The sequence below is a fragment of the Chiloscyllium plagiosum genome, unplaced genomic scaffold (genome assembly GCF_037043375.1).
Source record: "Chiloscyllium plagiosum isolate Xiang-an unplaced genomic scaffold, Cpla_swu_hap1 HiC_scaffold_5, whole genome shotgun sequence".
Classification (NCBI taxonomy): Eukaryota; Metazoa; Chordata; class Chondrichthyes; order Orectolobiformes; family Hemiscylliidae; genus Chiloscyllium; species Chiloscyllium plagiosum.
This window is the reverse complement of record NW_028270143.1, coordinates 47,515,980-47,536,711: the sequence shown is the minus strand read 5'-3', so window position 1 is coordinate 47,536,711 and position 20,732 is coordinate 47,515,980. Positions and strand designations below refer to the sequence as shown.

At 39.7% G+C, this 20,732-nt stretch overlaps 1 protein-coding gene across 3 annotated transcripts in view; it reads left to right on the top strand.

Annotated features, from left to right (window-relative positions):
• The window catches only part of casd1 (CAS1 domain sialic acid O acetyltransferase 1), a 109,776-nt gene that overhangs the window by 13,208 nt on the left and 75,836 nt on the right, over positions 1-20,732 (top strand). For all 3 annotated transcript variants that reach the window (XM_087987146.1, XM_087987145.1, XM_087987147.1), the window contains one exon: positions 19,370-19,466. In XM_087987146.1, coding sequence (XP_087843272.1) covers positions 19,370-19,466 — 97 coding nt within the window. The remainder of the gene's footprint in view (positions 1-19,369; positions 19,467-20,732) is intronic.

Sequence of the window (20,732 nt, the reverse complement as noted above, 5' to 3'; positions counted from 1 at the left end):
TAGCATGAACAGCCAAGTTTCGGGTACTGAGATGTGCTGTAATGTAATGAGGATACGTCCGGTTCCAAGCGATTTGATTGTGATGGATGATCCAGGGAGATAGTGAGGGAAGAGATCAGATTGAGACTGGTACAGTTGGCTACAAGAGCAAGTCAGACAGTCAGGTCGGGCAGGAATAAGGCGGAGGATGCGGTAGGACTGATAAATGCAGTTAAATTTATTTCAGTACAAGAGGCCTAACAAGGAAGGCAAATGAACATGGGACTAGGATATCATAGTAATTGCAGGGACGTGACTCAGGAATGGACAGGACTGGCAGCTTAATGTTCCAGGATATAAATCTTACAGAAAGAATAACAAGGTGGAGCACGAGATGGGGGATTGGCGTTTTTGTTAAGGGATAACATTACGGCTGTACTTAGAATATTCCTGGAAATACGTCCAGGGAGGTTATTTGGATGGAACTGAAATAAGAAAAGTGTGATCACCTTATTGGGATTGTACTATAAACCGACCCCTCAGTAGCTAGAAATTGAGAAATAAATTTGTAGGAGATCTCTGTTATCTGTGAGAATAGTAGGGTGGTAATGTGAGGGGATTTTAACTTTCCAAACATAGACTGGGACTGTCATAGTCACAGGTGAGTTGCTGGAAGACTGGAGGTTGGCTAAAGTGGTGCCACTATTTAAGGAAGGTGGTAAGGAGAAGCTAAAAAACTAAACATCAGCGAGCCTGAAATCGGTGATGGGCAAGTTGTTGGAGGAAATCCTGAGGGACAGGATTATGTGTATTTGGAAAGGAAGGACTGATTAGGAATGATTAACCCAACTTTGTGCATGGGAAATCGTGTCTCCCTTACTTGAGTTTTGTGAAGAAGTAACGAAGAGGACTGATAAGGGCAGAACAGTGAATGTGGTCCATATGGATTTCAGTAAGTTATTCAACAAGGTTCCTCATGGTAGACTGGTTAGCAAAGTTAGATCACATGGAATACAGGGAGAACGAGCCAGTTGGATAGACAACTGGCTCGAAGGTAGAAGGCAGGTGGTCGTGGTGGAGGGTTACTTTTCAGACTGGAAGCCTGTGATCAGTGGAATGCCACAAGGATCGGTGCTGGGTCCACTGCTTTTTGTCATTTCCATAAAACAATATGGATGTGAACAGAGGAGGTATAGTTGGTAAGTTTGCAGATGACACCAAAATTGGAGATGTAGTGGACAGCGAAGAAAGTTACCACAGAGTGCAATAAGATCTTGATCAGATGTGCCAAAATGTGGCAGATGGAGTTTAATTTAGATAAACCTGAGGTGCTGTATTTTCAAAAGGCATATTAGGCACGACTTATACAATTAATTAATGGTAAGGTTACTGAACAAAATAAAGTTACAGGTAGTTAGAATAGTGAAGAAGGTGTTTGGTATGCTTTCCTTTATTGGCCAAAGCATTGAGTATAAGAGTTGGGAGGAGGCTGTGAAAGACATTGGTTAGGCTACTTTTGGAATATTGTGTGCAATTCTGGTCTCCCTCCTATTGGAAGGATGTTGTAAAACTTGGAAGGATTCAGAAAAGGTTTGCGAGGATGTTGCCAGGGTTGGAGGGTTTGAGCTATGGTGAGAGGCTGGATAGATTGGTGCTGGTTTCCTTGGAATTTGGAGCCTAAGGAGTGACCTTTGTAGAAGTTTATAAAATTATAAGGGGTATGGAAAGGGTAAATAGACAAGGTCTTTTCCCTGGGGTGCGGGAGTCCAGAACATGAGGGCAAAGGTTTTAGGGTGAGGGAAAAGACTTAAAAGGGACCTCGGGGCAACATTTTCATACAGAGGGTGGTACATGTATGGAATGAGCTGTCAGAGGAAGTGGCGGAGGCTCATGCAATTACAACATTTGAAAGGCATCTGGTTCAGTATATGAATAAGAGGGAGGATATGGACAAAGTGCTGGTAAATGGGATTAGATTAGGTTAGGATATCTGGTCAGCATGAATGAGTTGGACCGAAGGGTCTGTTTCTGTACTGTACATCACTGTGGCATTCTTTGCTGTGACAGGAATTAAACTGGATCCATAGAACATTACTTAGGTGTCTGAATGAATAGTGCAATAATACCAGCCGGCTGTTTGATCCCCCACTTGGAAATATGCAACTTTTAAAGAAGAAAACCTATGATTGCTTTTGAGACTTAATGACACTTGCCATAAAATACTTTTTCCTACAGCAGGGCTACAACATAGTACTGAGTGTGGTGCTGGAAAAACAGAGCGGGTCAGGCAGCATCTGAGGAGCAGGAGAGTCACGTTTCGGGCTTTTGCCCAAAATGTCGACTCTCCTGCTCCTCTGATGCTGCCTGACTTGATGTGCTTTTCCAGCACCACATTCTCGACTGTAATCTCCAGCATCTGCATTCTCACTTTTGCCTACAACATAGCACAGTCAGTGTGTAGAAAGCTTCCATGAGAAGCACTGAGAAATTATCAAGTCGTCAGCTGATTATTTTAATGATCATGGATATACAATTGTTAAGAGGACACCAGGGGAAGTCTACTGGCCCTTATTGAATGACACAGCGTGTTTAAGGGGTCAAATAGTCTACCCCTGCTCCTAATCTGTCTGTGCATATATGTTAATTGAATGGAGCTGTAGAATCCTTTGCATTTAAAAGCAGTTGGATATTTAGTGTAGGATCTCTTAAAAAACTGCATATCAAATCAAGCTAATAGGAAATATGTCCTTTTTAAAAGTTCTGTACTACCAGAAGGATGTAGAAAGCAAATTTGAAGGTTCTGACAAATGTTTAATATTAAATGTTTGTAACAGCTACACTGGAAACCAAACTGGCAGTTAGTTTGGAATTGGAATAGCTTTTTGGCTCCCATATTGCATTTATTTTGTATTCTTTTGTGATATGTGTGGTTGACCAGACCAGCATTCATTTGTCATCTGTAATTGTCCTGGAGAAGATGGTGATGAGCTGATGTTTTGAATTGCTGCATTGTTGAACAGTGGAGACATCCACATGCTACTGGGAAGATTGTTGCTGAGTCAACAACCATGGAACGGTAAAGGAACGGCAATATAATTCCAAGTCAAGATTGTATGGAACTTGGAGGCAGCTTACAGGTGATCATGTTACCATAAATTTGCTATCTTGTTGCTCTAGGTGGTAGAAGTCATGAATTTGGAAGATGCACTTGAAAGAACCTGCCGTGCATATTGTAGGTGATATACTGTTGCCACAGTGTGTTGGTGGTGAATGGAATGAATGGTGAACATGGTTGAACAAACAGCATACTTTCCAAGCGAAATATTTAAGTAGTTGTATGTATTATCTATTTCCATCCAACCTGTCCCAACACCCCCTTTTTTCCATAGCTTAAGTTTCCATAGCCTTAATAGTAGGTCCATTTTAGTTAAAACTACATGTTTAAGCTGCATGTTTAAAGCTACGTGCCTAAACTAAATTCTTCATGCTTTGCAATTCCTTAATCTTTGTTTTTACAATGCTTATTTCAGCAGGTGTTATACTACTGCAGCTTGACTTGCATTAACTTTGACTTTTGAGTCATGCATTCTTTTACCAGAGTTACATGGCTGGCCGGTACTTTGAGTTAACTATTGGAGCTCTGCTATGCTATCAAGTGATTTTATGTTTTAACTTAGCATAGAAAAGATTATGATCATTTTCCGCACACTATCTGTTAGATTTCAATATGTTGCTATTTTATGAACTTCATTTTGCTGTGGTAGGGGTTATAGATAGGTGTGCACATTTTTTTGCACCACTCCAGTATGGCATCTCCTATCCATGTAGATTGTGTATGCCAAACTGCCTCCTGATATCACTCAAATTCTGGAATTTTTTAAATCTTAATTTGGACATCACTGGCTAGGATGGTAGGTATTGATCATCTCTAAATATTCTTGAAGGTGGCATTGAACTACTGCAAACCATGGAGTGTAGGTATACCCACAGTGCTGTTAGGGAGTTTGAGTAAGCCAGCAATGGTGAAATACTTCAAGTATTCCATACCTCCATTGGTGTGTGGCTTGAGGGAGAATTTGCAGGTGGTATTCCCATCCATCAGCTGCTTTTGTCCTTCTGGGTGGTTGAGATTGCTAGTTTGCAAGGTTCTGTTGAAGGGACCTGAGTTACTGCAGTCCATTTTTGTCAATGATGTACACTTCTGCCAATGTGTGTGGTTGGTGATCAGAATTTCTACCCTGGAAAGAGACACCACCTATCCATACCCCTCAATTGTGTAAACTTCTATCAAGTTGTCCTTCAACTCCCAACATTCAAGTGAAAACAAATCAAGTTTGTCCAACCTCTGCAGCTGCTTCAATTACCTTCCTAAAGGGGGACAATAGACAATTTATGGGAAATTACAGGCCAGTGATTTTCCACCAATGATAGGGAAGTTATTGGAGAAGGCTCTTGGAGACTGGATTTATACTCATTTGGAAAAAAGATGCACTGACTAGCAATAGGCAGCATGGCTTTATGCAGGGGAGGTAGTGTCTCTCAAACTTGGTTGAGTTTTTTTTTTAAGCAGTTTCAAAGATAATTGAGGACAGAGCATTGGATGTTGTCAACATGGACTTTAGCAAGGTCTTTGACAATATCCCATGTAGCAGGCTGGTACAGAAGGTAAAGTCACATGGGATCTGTGGTGAGCTGTAAGATGGATACAAAACTGGTTTTGTCATAGACAGAGAGTAGCATGGGAACGGTGTTTTTCTGACTAGAGATCTGTGACCAGTGGTCTTGCACAGGGATCAGTGCTGGAACCCCTGTTTGTAATATTTATAAATAGTTTGGAGGAAAATGTCGGTCATCTGATAAGTTTGTGGGTGACACAAAGATTGTAGGAGCTACGGATAGTGAAGAGAACACAGCTGGAGACTTGCGGAGAAATAGTGGATGGAATTTAATCTGGACAAATGAGAGATGATGCATTTTGAAAGGTCTAATGTGAGAGGAAAGTACTGTATACAGTAAATGGTTGAACCCTTAGTATTAACATAGAGGGTATAAGGAGTATAAGTCCACAGTTCATTTAAAAGTGGCAACATTAGATGATAAAGTGGTAAGAAAGCATATGGTAATCCTGCCTTCATTCGGGGCATAGAGTATAAAAATTGCCAAGTCATGTGGCAGCTGCGTACAATACATGAATAGGCAAGAAATAAAGGGCGAAATAATAATATAAGCGAAAGTTTTTGGTTCAGGAAATAGTCATGTGTTGATGCAGTGGTAGGTCGAAGGGCCTGTTCCCAAGGTAAACTGTTCTTTGTTCTTTAATTACATAGTGTAAATTTTCTTTTATTTCACCTCATCCTAGATCTTTGTGTTTAACTTTCTGCAATGATGAGGTTCAAAGTCTTCAGGTTTTTTCTAGCTTGTTAGGAACAGTAAGAGACTTGCTGAAGACATTGTCATGTCAAGGGTAATGAAAATGCTTGTGGTTGTAACTTCAAATAGTTGAGATAAAGTAAAATTCTTCATAGTTGAAATAAAATTCATTTGTGTGAATTTGATTCATGTTAAAAGTGAATGTTACAACCTTATTTGGCAATTTCTTCATTTGGAGGTTATTTGGCTTGGAACTTGATGTGAATTAAGGTAAAGCAGCAAAGTTTTAATTTTAAGATTATGGAGAATCGCAAGCAACTCTGAATACATTGGGATAGTATCTGGCTCGTGCTCTCTCGCTCCCTCTGTGTCTCTCTCTGTCTCTCTCTCCTTCCCTCTGTGTCCCTCTCTCTTGCTTTCGCTCCTTTCCCCTTTGTCTGTCTCGCTCCTTCTCTATGTCTCGCTCTCACTCCTTCCCTCTGCCTCTGTCTGTCTGTCTCTCACCCCTATGTCTGTCAATCTCTCGCGCTCTCGCTCCCTCTGCATTTTACATATCCTCATCAAATGAGGATATGTAAAAATGCACCATATTAATCATGGCTGACACTCTGCTATTCTGACTACCCTAAATTACAAGAAGAGGTAGCCTGAAAGAAAAATTCATAGTCTGATTGGCACAGTCTTCTAAAACATGTGGATTCAACCAGGCATCAAGTAATTTTGGATGGTTGCCATGATTGAGGAAAGCTAAAGATAGCATCAGGTTGAAAGAAAAAACATTTGAATGTGACTTAAAATTGCTGGTAAACAGAGGATTGGGGAGTTTTTTTTTAAACATACAAAACCCTTCCAAAAAAGTATGAGGGAGAAAATAAACTTTGAAGTCTAAATTTGTAAGTGATATCAAAATGAAACAGTATGAGTTTTTTAAAATATGTCAAATATGGAAAGGTTGAGTTATGAACATACACAGGGACTTATTTGACTGGAGTGTAGGAGGTTGAGAGATGACCAGACAGAAATTTATAAAATAATGAGAGGTATAAATAGAGTTGATATTAGTTGTCTATTCCCTAAGATGGGGAATTTGAAGACTTGGGGGTACATTTTTAAGGTGAGTGGACAGAGATTTAAAAAAGACCATGAGGCAAATTTTTTACACCAGGTCATTCCTGTGTGGAATGAACATCCTGAGGGAGTGGTGAATGAGGGTACAATTGCAATGTTTAAAAGACATTTGGATGGATACATAAATGGGAAAGGTTTGGAGGAATATGGGCCAGGACCAAGCAGGTGGGACTAGTTTAGTTTGGGATTATGTTCGGCATGGACTGGTTAGACCGAAGAAGGGTCTGTTTCTGTGTTGTATGTCTCTGAATCTATGTAGGAAGGAAGAGCGAGGACAAAGTGAATACAAAAACCTTTAAAGAGCAAGGCTGGGAAAATAATGAGGATCCAGGAAATAGCAAAGGAGTTGAATAAATACTTTGCATCAGTCTTCACGTTAGAAGACACTAATATCACTTCAAAATTCTGTCAGGTTCAAAAGGAGGAGAGGAAAAAAATAGAATGACTATCAATAGACAAAAAGTGCTAGGGGAATGAATGGGGGTAGAGATCAATAAGTCCCCTGGATCTGACAGGATGCATCCTAAGATATTTAAGCAAGAACAATACAGATTGTAGGTGCAATGTTAGCATTCTTCCAGGAATTGTTAGATTCTGGAAAAGTCCTAAGGATTGCCCTGCTGTGTCCTGTCTGCAAGAATCAGGACAAATCCAATTACTTCCCCTTTTAATCTACTCCTGATCATGATGGAAGAGGTCATCAACAGTGCTGCTATCAATCCTGTTCTCTGCTCAATGTACAGGAAGAAAGCAAAGGGTGATGAGGCAGCATTGGTAGTACAGAATGGAGCAGGTATGAAAGGAAAGAATTTTAGATTCTTGGATTGAAAAAAATGTGGATTGCGAATGGTTGGAGGTAAGAAATTAAAAGGGATGTGAAGACATTTATTCAAAAAGGGAAGAAGACAAGAAACAGAATTTTGAAAAAAAATTCTTCACTTGTGGAAGATGGACATCTCTGTCTGGGCCAGCATTTATTATCCATCCCTTGAGAAGATGGTGATGAGCTGCTGTCTTGAATTGCTGCAGTCCAGGACCTGTAAATAGGCCGACCTTGCTGTTGGGGAGGGAATTCCAGGATTTTAGCCCAGTGACGGAAGGAACAGCAACATACTTCCATGTCAAGATGGTGAATGTTGTGGAAGGAAAATAGCAATTTTAGTTGAATTTCTGCAGTGCATCATGTAGATGGTGCACACTGCTGCCACTGAGCACCACAGTGGAAGAAATGGATATTTGTGGATGTGGTGCCAATGAAGCAAACTGCTTTGTCCTGGACCTTGCCAAGCTGCTTAAATGCATTTGGAAATACACTCCACCTGGCAAAAAGGGAGTGTTGCAGCACAAAAGCATTGTCCAGATCTTGTTACATTTGGACATGAACTATTTCAATAGTTGTGAATAGTGCTGAACATTTTGAAATCGTGTGCAAAAGTCCCACTTCTGACCTTCTGGTCAATAGAAGATCATTGAAGCAGCTGAAGACGGTTGGGTCTAGGACACTGCCCCAAGGAGCTCTTACAGAGATTTCCTGGAACTGAGATGACTGACCACTAATAACCACTTGATTAGGTACCATGTTTAGATTACTCAATAAGATCCTATGAAATTGGAGGTAATAATCGATCATGGATAGAGAATTAGCTAACTAATAGAAGACAGTTGGAATATGAGGATGATTTTCAGCTAGCAACCTATAACTAGAAGAGTTGTTATTATAACTTGAATGAGGAATGTGAATATGCTATAGCCAAGTTTGCAGATGATGCAAATGGTGACAATGAGTCAGTCTACGGAGGGATGAAGACAGATGAAACAAGTGGACATAAACTTAGCAAATAGGATGTAATTGAAGAGGTATGAGGTTATGCATTTTGACAGGAAGAGTAAAGGAGCTGAATATTATTTAAATGAAGAAATGCTGCAGAAAGCTACAGCAAAGATATATTTAGGAATCCTTTATTCACAAATCTCAAAAAGCTAGCATCCAAGTTCAACGGATAATAAGAAAGGCAAAGGAATGTTGTCTTTATCTCGATAGAATGGACTATAAAAATAGGGAGGTCTTCCTAAACTTTAAGGTGCTAGTCAGACCACACAGCTGGATCTGTAAGCTGTTTTACATCTACACAATGCTGTTTAGAAGAATGAGAGGCCACCTTGTTGAAAAGTTCAAGATTCTTAGAGACTTGAGAGGGTAGGTGCCAAAAGATAATTTCCCTTTATGGTAGAGTCTAGGACAAGGATATAATTTCAGAATAAGGGGTCACCCATTTAATAGTATGCTTTTTCACAGGGTAATAAATCTGTGGAATTCTTTACTGCAAGGAGCAGGTGGGTTGTTCAACTATATTCAGTATTGAGAGGGATGGATTTTTTTAATCAAAAGAGAATCGAAGATTATGGAAAAAGGCAGGTGGAGTTGATTATCAGAACAACTCGTTGCACGATGGAGCAGATTCAGTGGGTTGAATGGCTTACTTCTGCTCCTTTGTCTTATGATCAATTTTGATTCTGCCAGGGCCATTCACATCCTAACCTCATAGCCTTGGCAGAAAGAAGGATAAAGGATGGCTCTCCAGAGATGTTATCCAGAACGTTATCTCAAGTTAGCTTCTGATTAAGTATGGCATAGTCCTAGAAAAACTGGGGTCAATGGGAATTGGGTGAAGGGAAGAGAGCTGTCTGATTTCAGTCACACAAAAATTTAGTCCTTATTGGAGGTCCATCACTATAAATGGCAGCTATCACCGAAGTAGTATCTTTGGTGGATATTTTCTAATCGACCTGTTTGGAGTTGTTGTTATGTAGCTCTGGAGCAAGTGGGACTTGAATCCAAGTCTCTTGGTCCAGAATTAGGAATACTAGCAGTGAGTAACAAGAAAACACAGTTCCTTCGAATAGCTATTTTTAACCAACCTGTTCAGTCATGCCACTGAGACAGGTTGGCCTTGAACTGTGGCTCAAAGATAAGTGTGCTACTAATGTGCAAAAAAAGGCTTCTTTTTCCTCAGGGTAAGTTATGACACACCTCTGCAGCAGGTGGGTTTTGAATCCAGAACTTCTAGCAACAGGTCGCAGTACAATCACTGAGTCTCAACAGGCCAGGATAATATCTCAGAGTAAATAACTTTTAGCTGTGCTGTGTTATTGTTGATCAATCCATCAAAAGTTCAGAAGCTGTGGTATTCACTGGTTGAACAATGTCCACCACTTGCAACTGCACAGAAACTGAGGCAGTTCTTACATATATGCAGGAAGGCATCATCCAGAGAGAGAATCTATCATTTCTTGATATTAAATGGCATTGCAATTACTGAATTTCCTCACTATCAACAATTTTTGGCCTTCCATTTACCAGAAATTGAGCTTGCCATACAAATGCTGGAGCTGCAAAACAACCAATCAGAGGATGGCAGTGTTACAATGAGTAACCCTTCTCAAAGTTTGACACAATGCAGGTCGAAGTAGCTTGCCTGATTGGCAGCCAATCCACCACTTTCAACATTGAGTCCCAGGATAATAAAACACAGTGGCAGAATGTGTCCCATCTACAAGATATGCTGTGGCAACTCTCCAACAGTCAATAATCCAGAGCCTAAGAATACATGAAGAAAAAGTCCATAACATGTCTAATTCAAGGAAGTAGTTTAGTCATATACAACCTTGATAGTTTCTGGAAGTCACATGAGTCATGAAGTAATTTTAAGAACTGTAGTGCAGAAAAACATCTAGGACTCTCATTTTGATTTATATTTTAAAAAGGTAACAGTCCATTGAAGTGTGGAAGATAGTAACAGTTTGGGAGGGATAACTGATGCTAGCCTAGAAAAAGCTATCTTAAACATGAAGCTACTTGATAGTCGGACAATCATCACAATTAACTCCGAGCATAGTTTAGCACTGAAACTGATGGAAGAATCCAAGACTTGTCTAAGTCAATACAAGTCAAACTGTAGCACAATACCATATATTGAAACAAGCATAGTTAACAACAAAGATTCAGAGCGTGGCCAATGTAGTTTGTGCGTATAACTTTTAACTTTGTAACTTAAACTTGTTTCACACTAAAATGTACCCATTAACAGGGTTAGAAGATCTTAAGTTGTGAAGGAGAGAAGATAGAGGTTGGGAAGTAGCATCTAGAAATGAATAGAACATACAAATATTTAAGTCTCTCACTTGAAACCATTGATGTACTTTGCTTAATATACCTTACGCGAAGTAGTGTCAGTGTTTCATCTATGATTAACTTTGTCAGAGGAAAATTAGAATGTATTTGAATTACTTGACAGCAGATTTGGCTAACTGTAATGGCATAAATCAAAGTGATGAAGATGTGTTATCATTTCAACTTAAAATTGTCAAAACCTCCTTTTTAAACCTTGCAAATTATGTAGTCATTTTACTATTCTGTTATGCTTCACTGCAGAGAATGTTTCACATCTTTTATTTTCCTTTTGCTGATTACCAACATCAGCTGTTCCCTACTGAAATAAATGTGCCTATTCACAAAAGATGTGCTGAGTATTAGCTGCATTTCCTAAACAGTCTTCAGTATACTACTTGTCTGTTTTCACTTTTTATAGTTGCACATCTTAATACTGTTTCATCTGTTTTGTGATGTAACTAATTAATTTTCAATAGTGTATAATTATATTTTAGAAACTGCAAATGGAAAACATTCAAACTTAGTATATTTTTTGTCTGAAAAATTTGAATTTAATGTAGGGTTTTGAACTTGATCTGATTATCAATTAGTTTAGTCAGTGGTAACAATAGATGAGTAAGAAACTTGAAGTAAATTTACTGGATAACTGGTGATTTATTTTTGTATGTTGATACTTAAAGATTTTTCTGTATTTGGTAATTTTAAATGTATTCCCATGTGTAATTAAATGTGAAAATCTTGTACAGCTTGGTGAGAGAATTGTTATGTATTTTTAATGAATGTGTACAGCAATTAAGCATTTGTAGAGGGTACATCATTATACTTTTTTTATTCAGTTGTGGGATGTGGGTTTTGGCTGGGCCTGCATTTATTGTCCATTCCCAGTCACCTTGGGAGAAGATGTTGGTGAACCACCTTCTTGAACCTCTGCAGTCCTTGGTGGGGGAGGGGGGTGGGGGGGCAGGTATACCCACAGTACTGTTAAGAAATACATTCCAGAATGAGATGAAAAAAGATGATGCTGGGATTGGAAGGTCTGACCTATAGGGAGAAGCTTAAAAGGCTGTTTTTTTTTCCGCGGAGCATTGGAGGCTGAGGGGATGTACTTGTTAAGGTTTATATAATCATGAGAGGTGTATAAGGTGAGGGGGGGGGGGGGGGGGGGGGGAGATTTAAAAGGGACCTGAGGGGCGACTTTTTCATGCAAAGGGTGATGCGTATATGGAATGAGTTGCCAGAGGACTTGGAGGCAGTGGATACAATTCCAACATTTTAAAAGGCATCTGGATTGTTAAATTAATTGGAAGGGTTTAAAGGGATATGGGCCAAATGGGACTGGATCAGTTTCGGTTGGTGCGTACAAATTGGACCACGGGGTCTGTTGCCGTGCTGTATAACTCTAACTATGATTGTGAAGGGACAGAGATGTGTTGCCAAGTTAATATTAACTTGGCAACTCTGCTGCCCTCGTCCACCTAGATATTAATGGTCACAACTTTGACTTGTAATGTTCCATCTTCTGTATGGTACACCCTTCCACTGTGAATGTTGAAGGTGGACGGTGCACCAATTATGTGGGCTGCTTTGTAGTGCACAATGTGAAGCTTATGGATTGTTAGAGCTGCGCTTATCCTGACTTGTCTCTTTGGAAAGTTAGGAAGTTCTTAGAATTCCTGCTGGAATCATTTTACATACAGATTGTTTTGGTATAATGCATACTTTGTCAATGGGAATTGGCTATAATACGATTGACTAATTGCTACTGCTGTTTAGGTTACGAACTTTCTACTGAACACTACAGAAAATCTCTGTACCCGATCTTCTACAGTGCGATGTATTTTATATATAACAATTCTCCATAGCATGATTTTCTATAGTGCAAGATTGCAGAGGAGCGTGACTGTTGTTATATCAGAACACCTTGTACTGTCCAAAGATTACGGTAACTCCCTGATTTAAGGGCAGCGAATACTGGATATATTGTGTTTAGCAACTGAAATTACATTAATGATCATTCATCACAACTGGGAAGGGTCTGAAATGTACTAATTTTTAAGCAAGTGAAATGGAAGAATGTGAGAAAACTAACAAAACGAAATGTCTGCCCAGGCAGAAGACAGGAGGGATTAAATGAGAAAAGCGTTAATTGTGCTAGACTAAATGGAGTTATGAGGCAGGAAAAGAACCAAACAAGACGTCGTTATGGTGGGAATGATAGAATAATGAACATGTGCATCTGATAACTAAAGCAAGAGTAAAAATGCAACCAAAACAACATGAAAAGTGCAAGTGACACATGAGCATATGAATGTGAAACAGGACCAAGTTACTCAGCACTTTGCATCTGTTCCACCATCTAATCACGACTGAATTGATTGTGGTTTCAACTGCATTCTTTCCTGCCTATCCCTCACACCTCTGTTAATCTAAAATATGACTGCCTCTTCCTTTCAAATATTCAATGATCCTGTCTCCACCACTCTTTGCAGAAGATAATTTCACAGACTAACCACTGTCAGAGGAAAAAATTGTCGTCCCCTCAGTTTTTAATAGGAGTCTCCTTTTTATTTTCAAACTGTCCCCTCGGTCTCTCACAAGAAGAGCCATCCTTTCTGCATACACCCTGTAAAGTACTTTCAAGATCCAACATTGAGGTTGCAATATGATCACCTTTTCTTTCTTTCTTCTAGACTGACACAGCCTTTGTTTATGACCCTGCACTGCCCTCCAATTCAAATCAATAGTTAATAAATCTTGTTTGAACTACTTTTAACATGGTTATGTGTTTTTTCAGGGAGATCAAAATTATTTACTAATGCCCTATATAACTTTAGTAACATTTGCCCAAATTTTTATTCCTTTCTTGTTCCAATAAACTTTAAAGTTCAATTTGCCTTATAATCATTTACTGTAGCTGCATTTTATTTTGTGATTTGTGAACCAGGACACCTGGAGCTCTCTGTACTCTAAAAGTTTCTACAACAACTCTCCATTTAAACATATTGCTTTTGTATTACTTTCTGCCAAAGTAAACCAGTTCATGCTTTCTCATATTACACACTATCTGTCAAACCTTTGCTACTCAATCGATACATATCCTTTATGAGGACTGCTATGCCCTCTTCACAACTTCCTACCTAACTTTGGATCACAAACAAATGTACATACTGTACACTTGGTCCTTTCACCTGAAGTGTTGGTATTACTTATAAATATTAAAGTCCCAGCATTAATTTTTATGGAAGACCACTCATTGTCAACCTCCCCAAAAAAATTCATTGCATCAATGGCTTCCTATCATTTAATTTATTTAATGAATTCCAGCATTTTTTTGAGAGAGATGTTAAATTAACTGGACTATGATTCAGTGCTGTCTGTTTACTCCTTTTTCGACTAGAGGAGTTGCATTTTGCTACTTTACAATTTGATTGGACCTAGAACCTAAAAATTCTAGAAAATTAAAAACAATGCATTTGACAATAGACAATAGGTGCAGGAATAGGCCATTCAGCCCTTCAAGCCTGCACCGCCATTCAATATAATCATGGCTGATCATTCCTAATCAGTATCCTGTTCCTGCCTTATCTCCATAACCCTTGATTCCACTATCTTTGAGAGCTCTATCCAACTCCTTCTTAAATGAATCCAGAGAGTGGGCCTCCACTGCCCCCTGTGGCAGAGCATTCCACACAGCCACCACTCTCTGGGTGAAGAAGTTTCTCCTGAGCTCTGTCCTAAATGGTCTACCCCGTATTTTTAAGCTGTGTCCTCTGGTTCGGCACTCACCCATCAGTGGAAATATGTTTCCTACTGCCAGAGTGTCCAATCCTTTCATAATCTTATATGTCTCAATCAGATCCCCTCTCAATCTTCGAAACTCAAGGGTGTACAAGCCCAGTCGCTTCAGTCTTTCAGTGTAAGGTAATCCTGCCATTCCAGGAATTGACCTCGTGAACCTACGCTGCACTCCCTCAGTAGCCAGAATGTCTTTTCTCAAATTTGGGGACCAGAACTGCACACAGTACTCCAGATGTGGTCTCACCAGGACCCTGTACAGCTGCAGAAGCAACTCTTTGCTTCTATACTCAATTCCTCTTGTTATGAAGGCCAGCATGCTATTAGCCTTCTTCACTACCTGCTGTAACCTGCATGCTTGCCTTCATTGACTGGTGTACAAGAACACCCAGATCCCTCTGTACTGCCCCTTTACATAAATTGATTCCATTGAGGTAGTAGTCTGCCTTCCTGTTCTTGCTACCAAAGTGGATAACCATACATTTATCCACATTAAACTGTATCTGCCATGCATCTGCCCACTCACCTAACTTGTCCAGGTCACCCTGTAATCTCCTAACATCCTCATCACTTTTCACCCTGCCACCCAGCTTTGTATCATCAGCAAATTTGCTAATGTTATTGCTGATACCATCTTCTATATCATTAACATATATTGTAAAAAGCTGTGGTCCCAGCACGAATCCCTGCGGTACCCCACTGGTCACTGCCTGCCATTCCGAAATGGAGTCAGTTAGACATGCAAACTTATCTTTTTAATTCTAGTAATTTTCTCAGTGTCATTAAATGCGAAATTTGCACCATGATAATGTTAGCCACCTCTGTTTCATAATCTGCATAATTACCTTTATTCAAGTTTAAAATATAAACCTTAGACCACTCTTCTCTCCCTCAAACTGAATGCAAAGTTCAGTCATGTTATGATTGATGCTACTTTGGAGAGTTTTTTAAAATCCACCATCAAATCATAGGGGCACCTTTACTATGATTTAATTAATTATCCAGTCTTGTTGTCTATTACCACACTTTAAATAGCCTGCCATTTAGTTGGGTACAAAATATGCTGTTCAAGACACTGTCTTGAAGACATGTCATGAACTCATCCTCGTTATCAACCTGATTTTGTCCAATCTATTTAAGTAGGTTAAAATCACCCACGGTCATCTCTGTACCTTTTTTCTCGGGCCTGTGGATACAATGGCGGGGGCTATAAATGGCTTCCACAAGTGACTTCTGACTTTTTGCTACTGCTTACACCTCTGTTCAAACTAATTCTACCTCCTGGACTTTTAAAGCTAATTTCATCCTTAATTAAGAAGGCTGTTCTTTACCCTTTCTCAGTTTCATGTCATTTCAAATGTTATGTACCTTTAAACATTCTGGTCCACGTTCTGATTATTACTGCCATGCTCTTGTTTTTTACTTTTAATTAAGGATGTGGTTATCACCAGCATTTGATGCCCACCCCTAATTGCTGAGTGGACATTTAGGAGTCAACTGCATTATTGTGGGTCGAGAGTAACATTTTAGGTCAGAGTGGGTGAGTTTCCTTCCTTAAAGCTACCAGGTTGTTTTGTCTGACAACGGATAACAATTTCATAGTCATCAATAACCTCTTAATTCCAGATTTTTATTGAACTCAAAATTCATAAAGTGCCATGACGGATTCAGAACATTACTTGCAACCCTGGATTAATAGTTTAGTAATATTGCCACTAAGTCATCCCCTCCCCTTACAATTAATGACCTCTTCCTTCATTTAATCTATGTTTTAAATCCCCCACAATTTAGTTAAGTCTGGTCTACTGTTCTAATTATATGACTTAGTGAATCACTGGGCCAAGAATAGTTCAATTGAAGACTATCCAATGATACAGCTCTCACTTCCTCTAATACTGATGACAGTGCCTATGAATGGTAGCTCACTTTTCCACACCAACCTTTTGAGTTGCATATATGACTCCCTCATCAGTTTTACCTTTGAAGACTTGCTCATGATTCAGATGAAAATAGAGATTATTCTCTTTGTGGTTTTGTTCTTTTAAAATTAACTTCTAGCTGCTTGTACTCCCAAAACAGAACTATCGTTCTATGCTTAACTATATTATTTGTCCCTATATTAACCATGACATCTAGATCTTACCCATTCTATTGTAAATTTCTCTCCAGCTCAGAGCAATTCTTGTACCAGGCAGAAAACTAATCTATTCCCCTGACCATATTTTCTTTCTCGCGCGCTCTCCTCCCCCGTGCCTCTTTTTACTACAGTACCAAGATCCATTTGTTCATCTACTTGGTAACCCTCATTTTCATTCATAAGGTCTGCAACTATGCTATAGCTTAGCTGACCTCACATCTTTATTGTGTGCAAATTAGATTTTTTAATTGGAATAAACCCTATTAGTTTCGATTGGCTTTACTACTATTCATAAAACTTTACTCCTAATGAATTACATTAGTTTTGAAAAATAAATGAGCAAAATATTCTTCAACCAATCACTTACCTGCTTTCCTGTGGAGTCACAATTGATTTTTCTGAGAACATGTTCAGTCCACAGACTGATTGCCTAGCTGTGTTAAGGTCTCCTTCTGAAACTTGGAAGCAAACATTGATAGCAAAGATTTCAATTTTGCTATGCCGAGTCCAGAAGGCTGTAAAGTGTCTGAAATGTGAGGTGTTATTCCTAAAGTGTGAGCTGAGCTTTATTAGAATGCTGTAGTCATAAGAAAACAGAGAATTCATCTTGATAATGAGGTATAGCATTGAAATGGTATGCAACCAGTAGCTTGGGGGATTGCATAGCTCAATTGACTGGATAGCTGGTTTGCGATGCAGAATGACGCTAACAGCATGGGTTCAATCCCCTTAGAAGTGGAGGTCACCATGAAGCTCCCACCTCCTCAATCTTTCCTATCGCTTGAGGTATGGTGACCCAAATGTTAAATTTGGTACAAGTCATCTGTCTCAAATAAGGGAGCAGCCCTAAACCTCCCTCTGAGTGAAAAGTGGTTAGCACTGCTGCCTCTCAGTGCCAAAGACCTGAGTTCGATTCCAGCCTCAGGCAACTGTGTTTGTGGAGTTTGTACAAAATCCTTCTGTCTGCATGGGTTTCCTCCGACAACAAAAGATGTGCAGGTTAGGCGGATTGGCCATGTCAGATTGCCCAAAGTATCCAGGGATGTGCAGGCTAGGTGGGTTAGTAATGGGACATGCAAGGTTACAGGGATGCGTTAAGGGGTTTGGGTCTAGGTGGCATGCTCTTTAGAGGATCAGTGTGGACTCAATGGGTCAAATAGCTTACTTCCACACTGAGAATATTGTGTGATTCTAGAGGCGGCTCAGTGGTTAGCACTGCTGCCTCACAGTGCCAGAGACCCGGGTTCAATTCCTGCCTCAGGCAACTGTGTGTTTGGAGTTTGCACATGTCTGCATGGGTTTCCTCCGGGTGTTCCGGTTTCCTCCAACATTCCAAAAAAATATACAGGTTAGGTGAATTGGCCATGCTAAATTGCCCGTCGTATTAGGTGAAGGGGTAAATGTAGGCAAATGGGTCTGTGCGGGTTGCTCTTCAGAGGGTCGGTGTGGACTTGTTGGGCCGAAGGGCCTGTTTCCACGTTGTAAGTAATCTAATCTAACTGTCTGTGTGGAGCTTGCACATTTTCCGGTTTTCCCCACAGCCCGAAGATGTGCAAGTGGATTGGCCATGTTACGTTGCCCTATAGTGTCCACTGGTGTGTAGATTAAGTGTGTTAGCCATGGGAATTATATGGTAGGAGAATGGGTTTGGGTGGGATACTCTTCAGAGGCTCGGTATGTACTTGTTGAGTCGAATGGCATGTTTCCACACTGTAAGGATTCTATTCATATTTCAGACTGAACTGAGGTATTCCACAAAGTGATTAGGAACCTGCATTTGGACCAAGCTAAATACTTTGGCTATAAAAGCAGGTCAGAGGTGTGGGGAATTCTGTGGGACCTGCATGTCTCTCTCCCACTTTCCTATAGTTTGCTCACAAGGTATTAGTCAGACATGTGATGGAATCAGGCTGCCTAGATAAGTGCAACCGCTTTCAAGAAGTTTGGCAAGATCCAGGGCAACAAAATCTGCTGGACTGAAATCGCATCTACCATCCTAAAATTTCACAAGTTCTACAAGTGGTACGTATTGGCAACGTTGTATATGATATGTTGCAGAAACTGAGGTCCTTTTAGCAGCATCTTCCAAACCATGACCTCTACCACCTCGAAGAATGAAGACAGTAGGAGAATGGGAATGTCAACTGCATACATTTCTTCAAACAGTGCACGATAGGACTTAGAGTTATATTACAGTTCCTTTGTTATCACTTGGTAATAATCATACAAGTCCCTCTGTAATGGCAGTATGGATGTCCCTATGTCACATGAACCTGGAGATTAGCTCATCATTACCTTCTCAAGGCAGTTAATGATGAGTCATAAATGCTGTACATGCTGGTGACGCTTGCATCCTGTGAATTTTTTTTAATACTGTATACGTCTAGTTTGTATGCCAGTTCTAAAATAAGGGTCACTGGACTCAATTAACTCTGCTTTCTCTCAACAGATGTTGCCAGACCGTGAATGTCTTCAGCAATTTCTGCTGTTGTTTCAAATTTCCAGCATCTGCACTTCTTTATTTTAGTTTGTGTAGGATTTGATAACCTTGTTAAAGCTGAATTTAATAAATATCTGTTTATTTCTGTAAATTGCCCTCATAGTCATGAATGGCCAAAATTCAAATCACGCAGCTAGGATAGCACAAATGTCTCGTGCTCTAAATGAATTAAATTGTTTTGCTACTTTCAATCACTTTGTACCCAGTTGTTGCTTGATTCTTTTTTAATTGTGTTTAATGAACATCTGTGTAATAGATTTCTTATTATTCTGTGATCATCTCCATCTAGGCGGTGATACCTGTGAGTGGCTCCTATCTAGTGGCCGATTCCTTGGTGAGAATGTCTGGCAACCTAATGGCTGCATGATGCATAAATACAAAATCAGGCAAGTGTTTAAAATAATTTCAAGGGTCATTATTGTACCTGAACTTACTTGAATTTCTGCAGCTTGTAACAAGAAAGGATGTTATTAACACTCGTAAAGAGGATTTGGTATCTTTAGTTACTCAGCTCATCTGCGTGGTAGATGAGGTTATCCAGTTTGGCAGCAAAAGCAGGAAGGCAAATTATTAATTCAATGGTGAGAGATTAGGGGGAGGAGAAGTAAGACTTGCATGTCCTTGTGCACTGTTTGCTGAAGTAACCAAGCAGTTCGTTTTCAGAGGATTCAAGTACAGGAGCAGGATGATTTGCTGCAATTGTACAAGGCCTTGGTGAGACTACATGTGAAATATTGTGTGTAGTTTTAGTCACCTCGTCTGTTGGGGGCGGGGGGAATTGTCTGACTGTGGAGGGAGTGAAAAGAAGGTTTACCTGACAGATTCCTGAGATGACAGGACTGTCTTCAGAAGAGAGATTGGATCAGTTATGACTCTATTTACTGAAGCTTTGAAGAATGATGGGTAGAGTCTCAGAAATTTATAAAATTCTAATAAGACTATACAGGGAACACAAGAAAACTGTTTCATATATTATTTGTTTCCTCATTTGCAGAAAGTGATTTAAATAGCTGATACAAAAGCAGTGAAGATTAACATAATATTTAAATTACCAGTGCTGTACTGTGTTTACTACTTTGTTTATTTTAATTTGTAAAATGAGTGATTTATCCTCCAAACAAATCAGGCTGTTACCAAGTTAAAGTCCTGGAACTTTCTTCCTAACAATGCTGTTGGTGGCCCTACAACCAAAAATTCAGAGTCAAGAGTGTAGTGCTGGAAAAGCACAGCAGGTTGGGCAGCATCTGAGGAGCAGGAAAATTGGCGTTTCGGGCAAAAGTCCGTCAGGCCCCAATCAAAGACTCTTTCCTGCTCCTTGGATGCTGCCTGATCTGCGCTTTTCCTGCACCACATTCTCAATTCCAACCTCCAGCATCTGCAGTCCTCACTTTTTTGTCTAGTTCAAAAATTCAGCTTACCACCACTTTCTACAGGGCAATTTGGAATGGGCAATAAATACTGGCTGAGTCACATTCAATGAATGAATGGGAAAAAAAAACAACTTTAGAAAAATATGGCCAAATGACTATAATTTACTAACCTGCTTTTCTTTATAATCTAACAGAAGCTATTAGTCCTTGAAATTTGTCAACTTACATCAGAGTATTTTCTACCACGTTCTTCCTTTTCAATTAGATTCGTGTTCCCTTTTC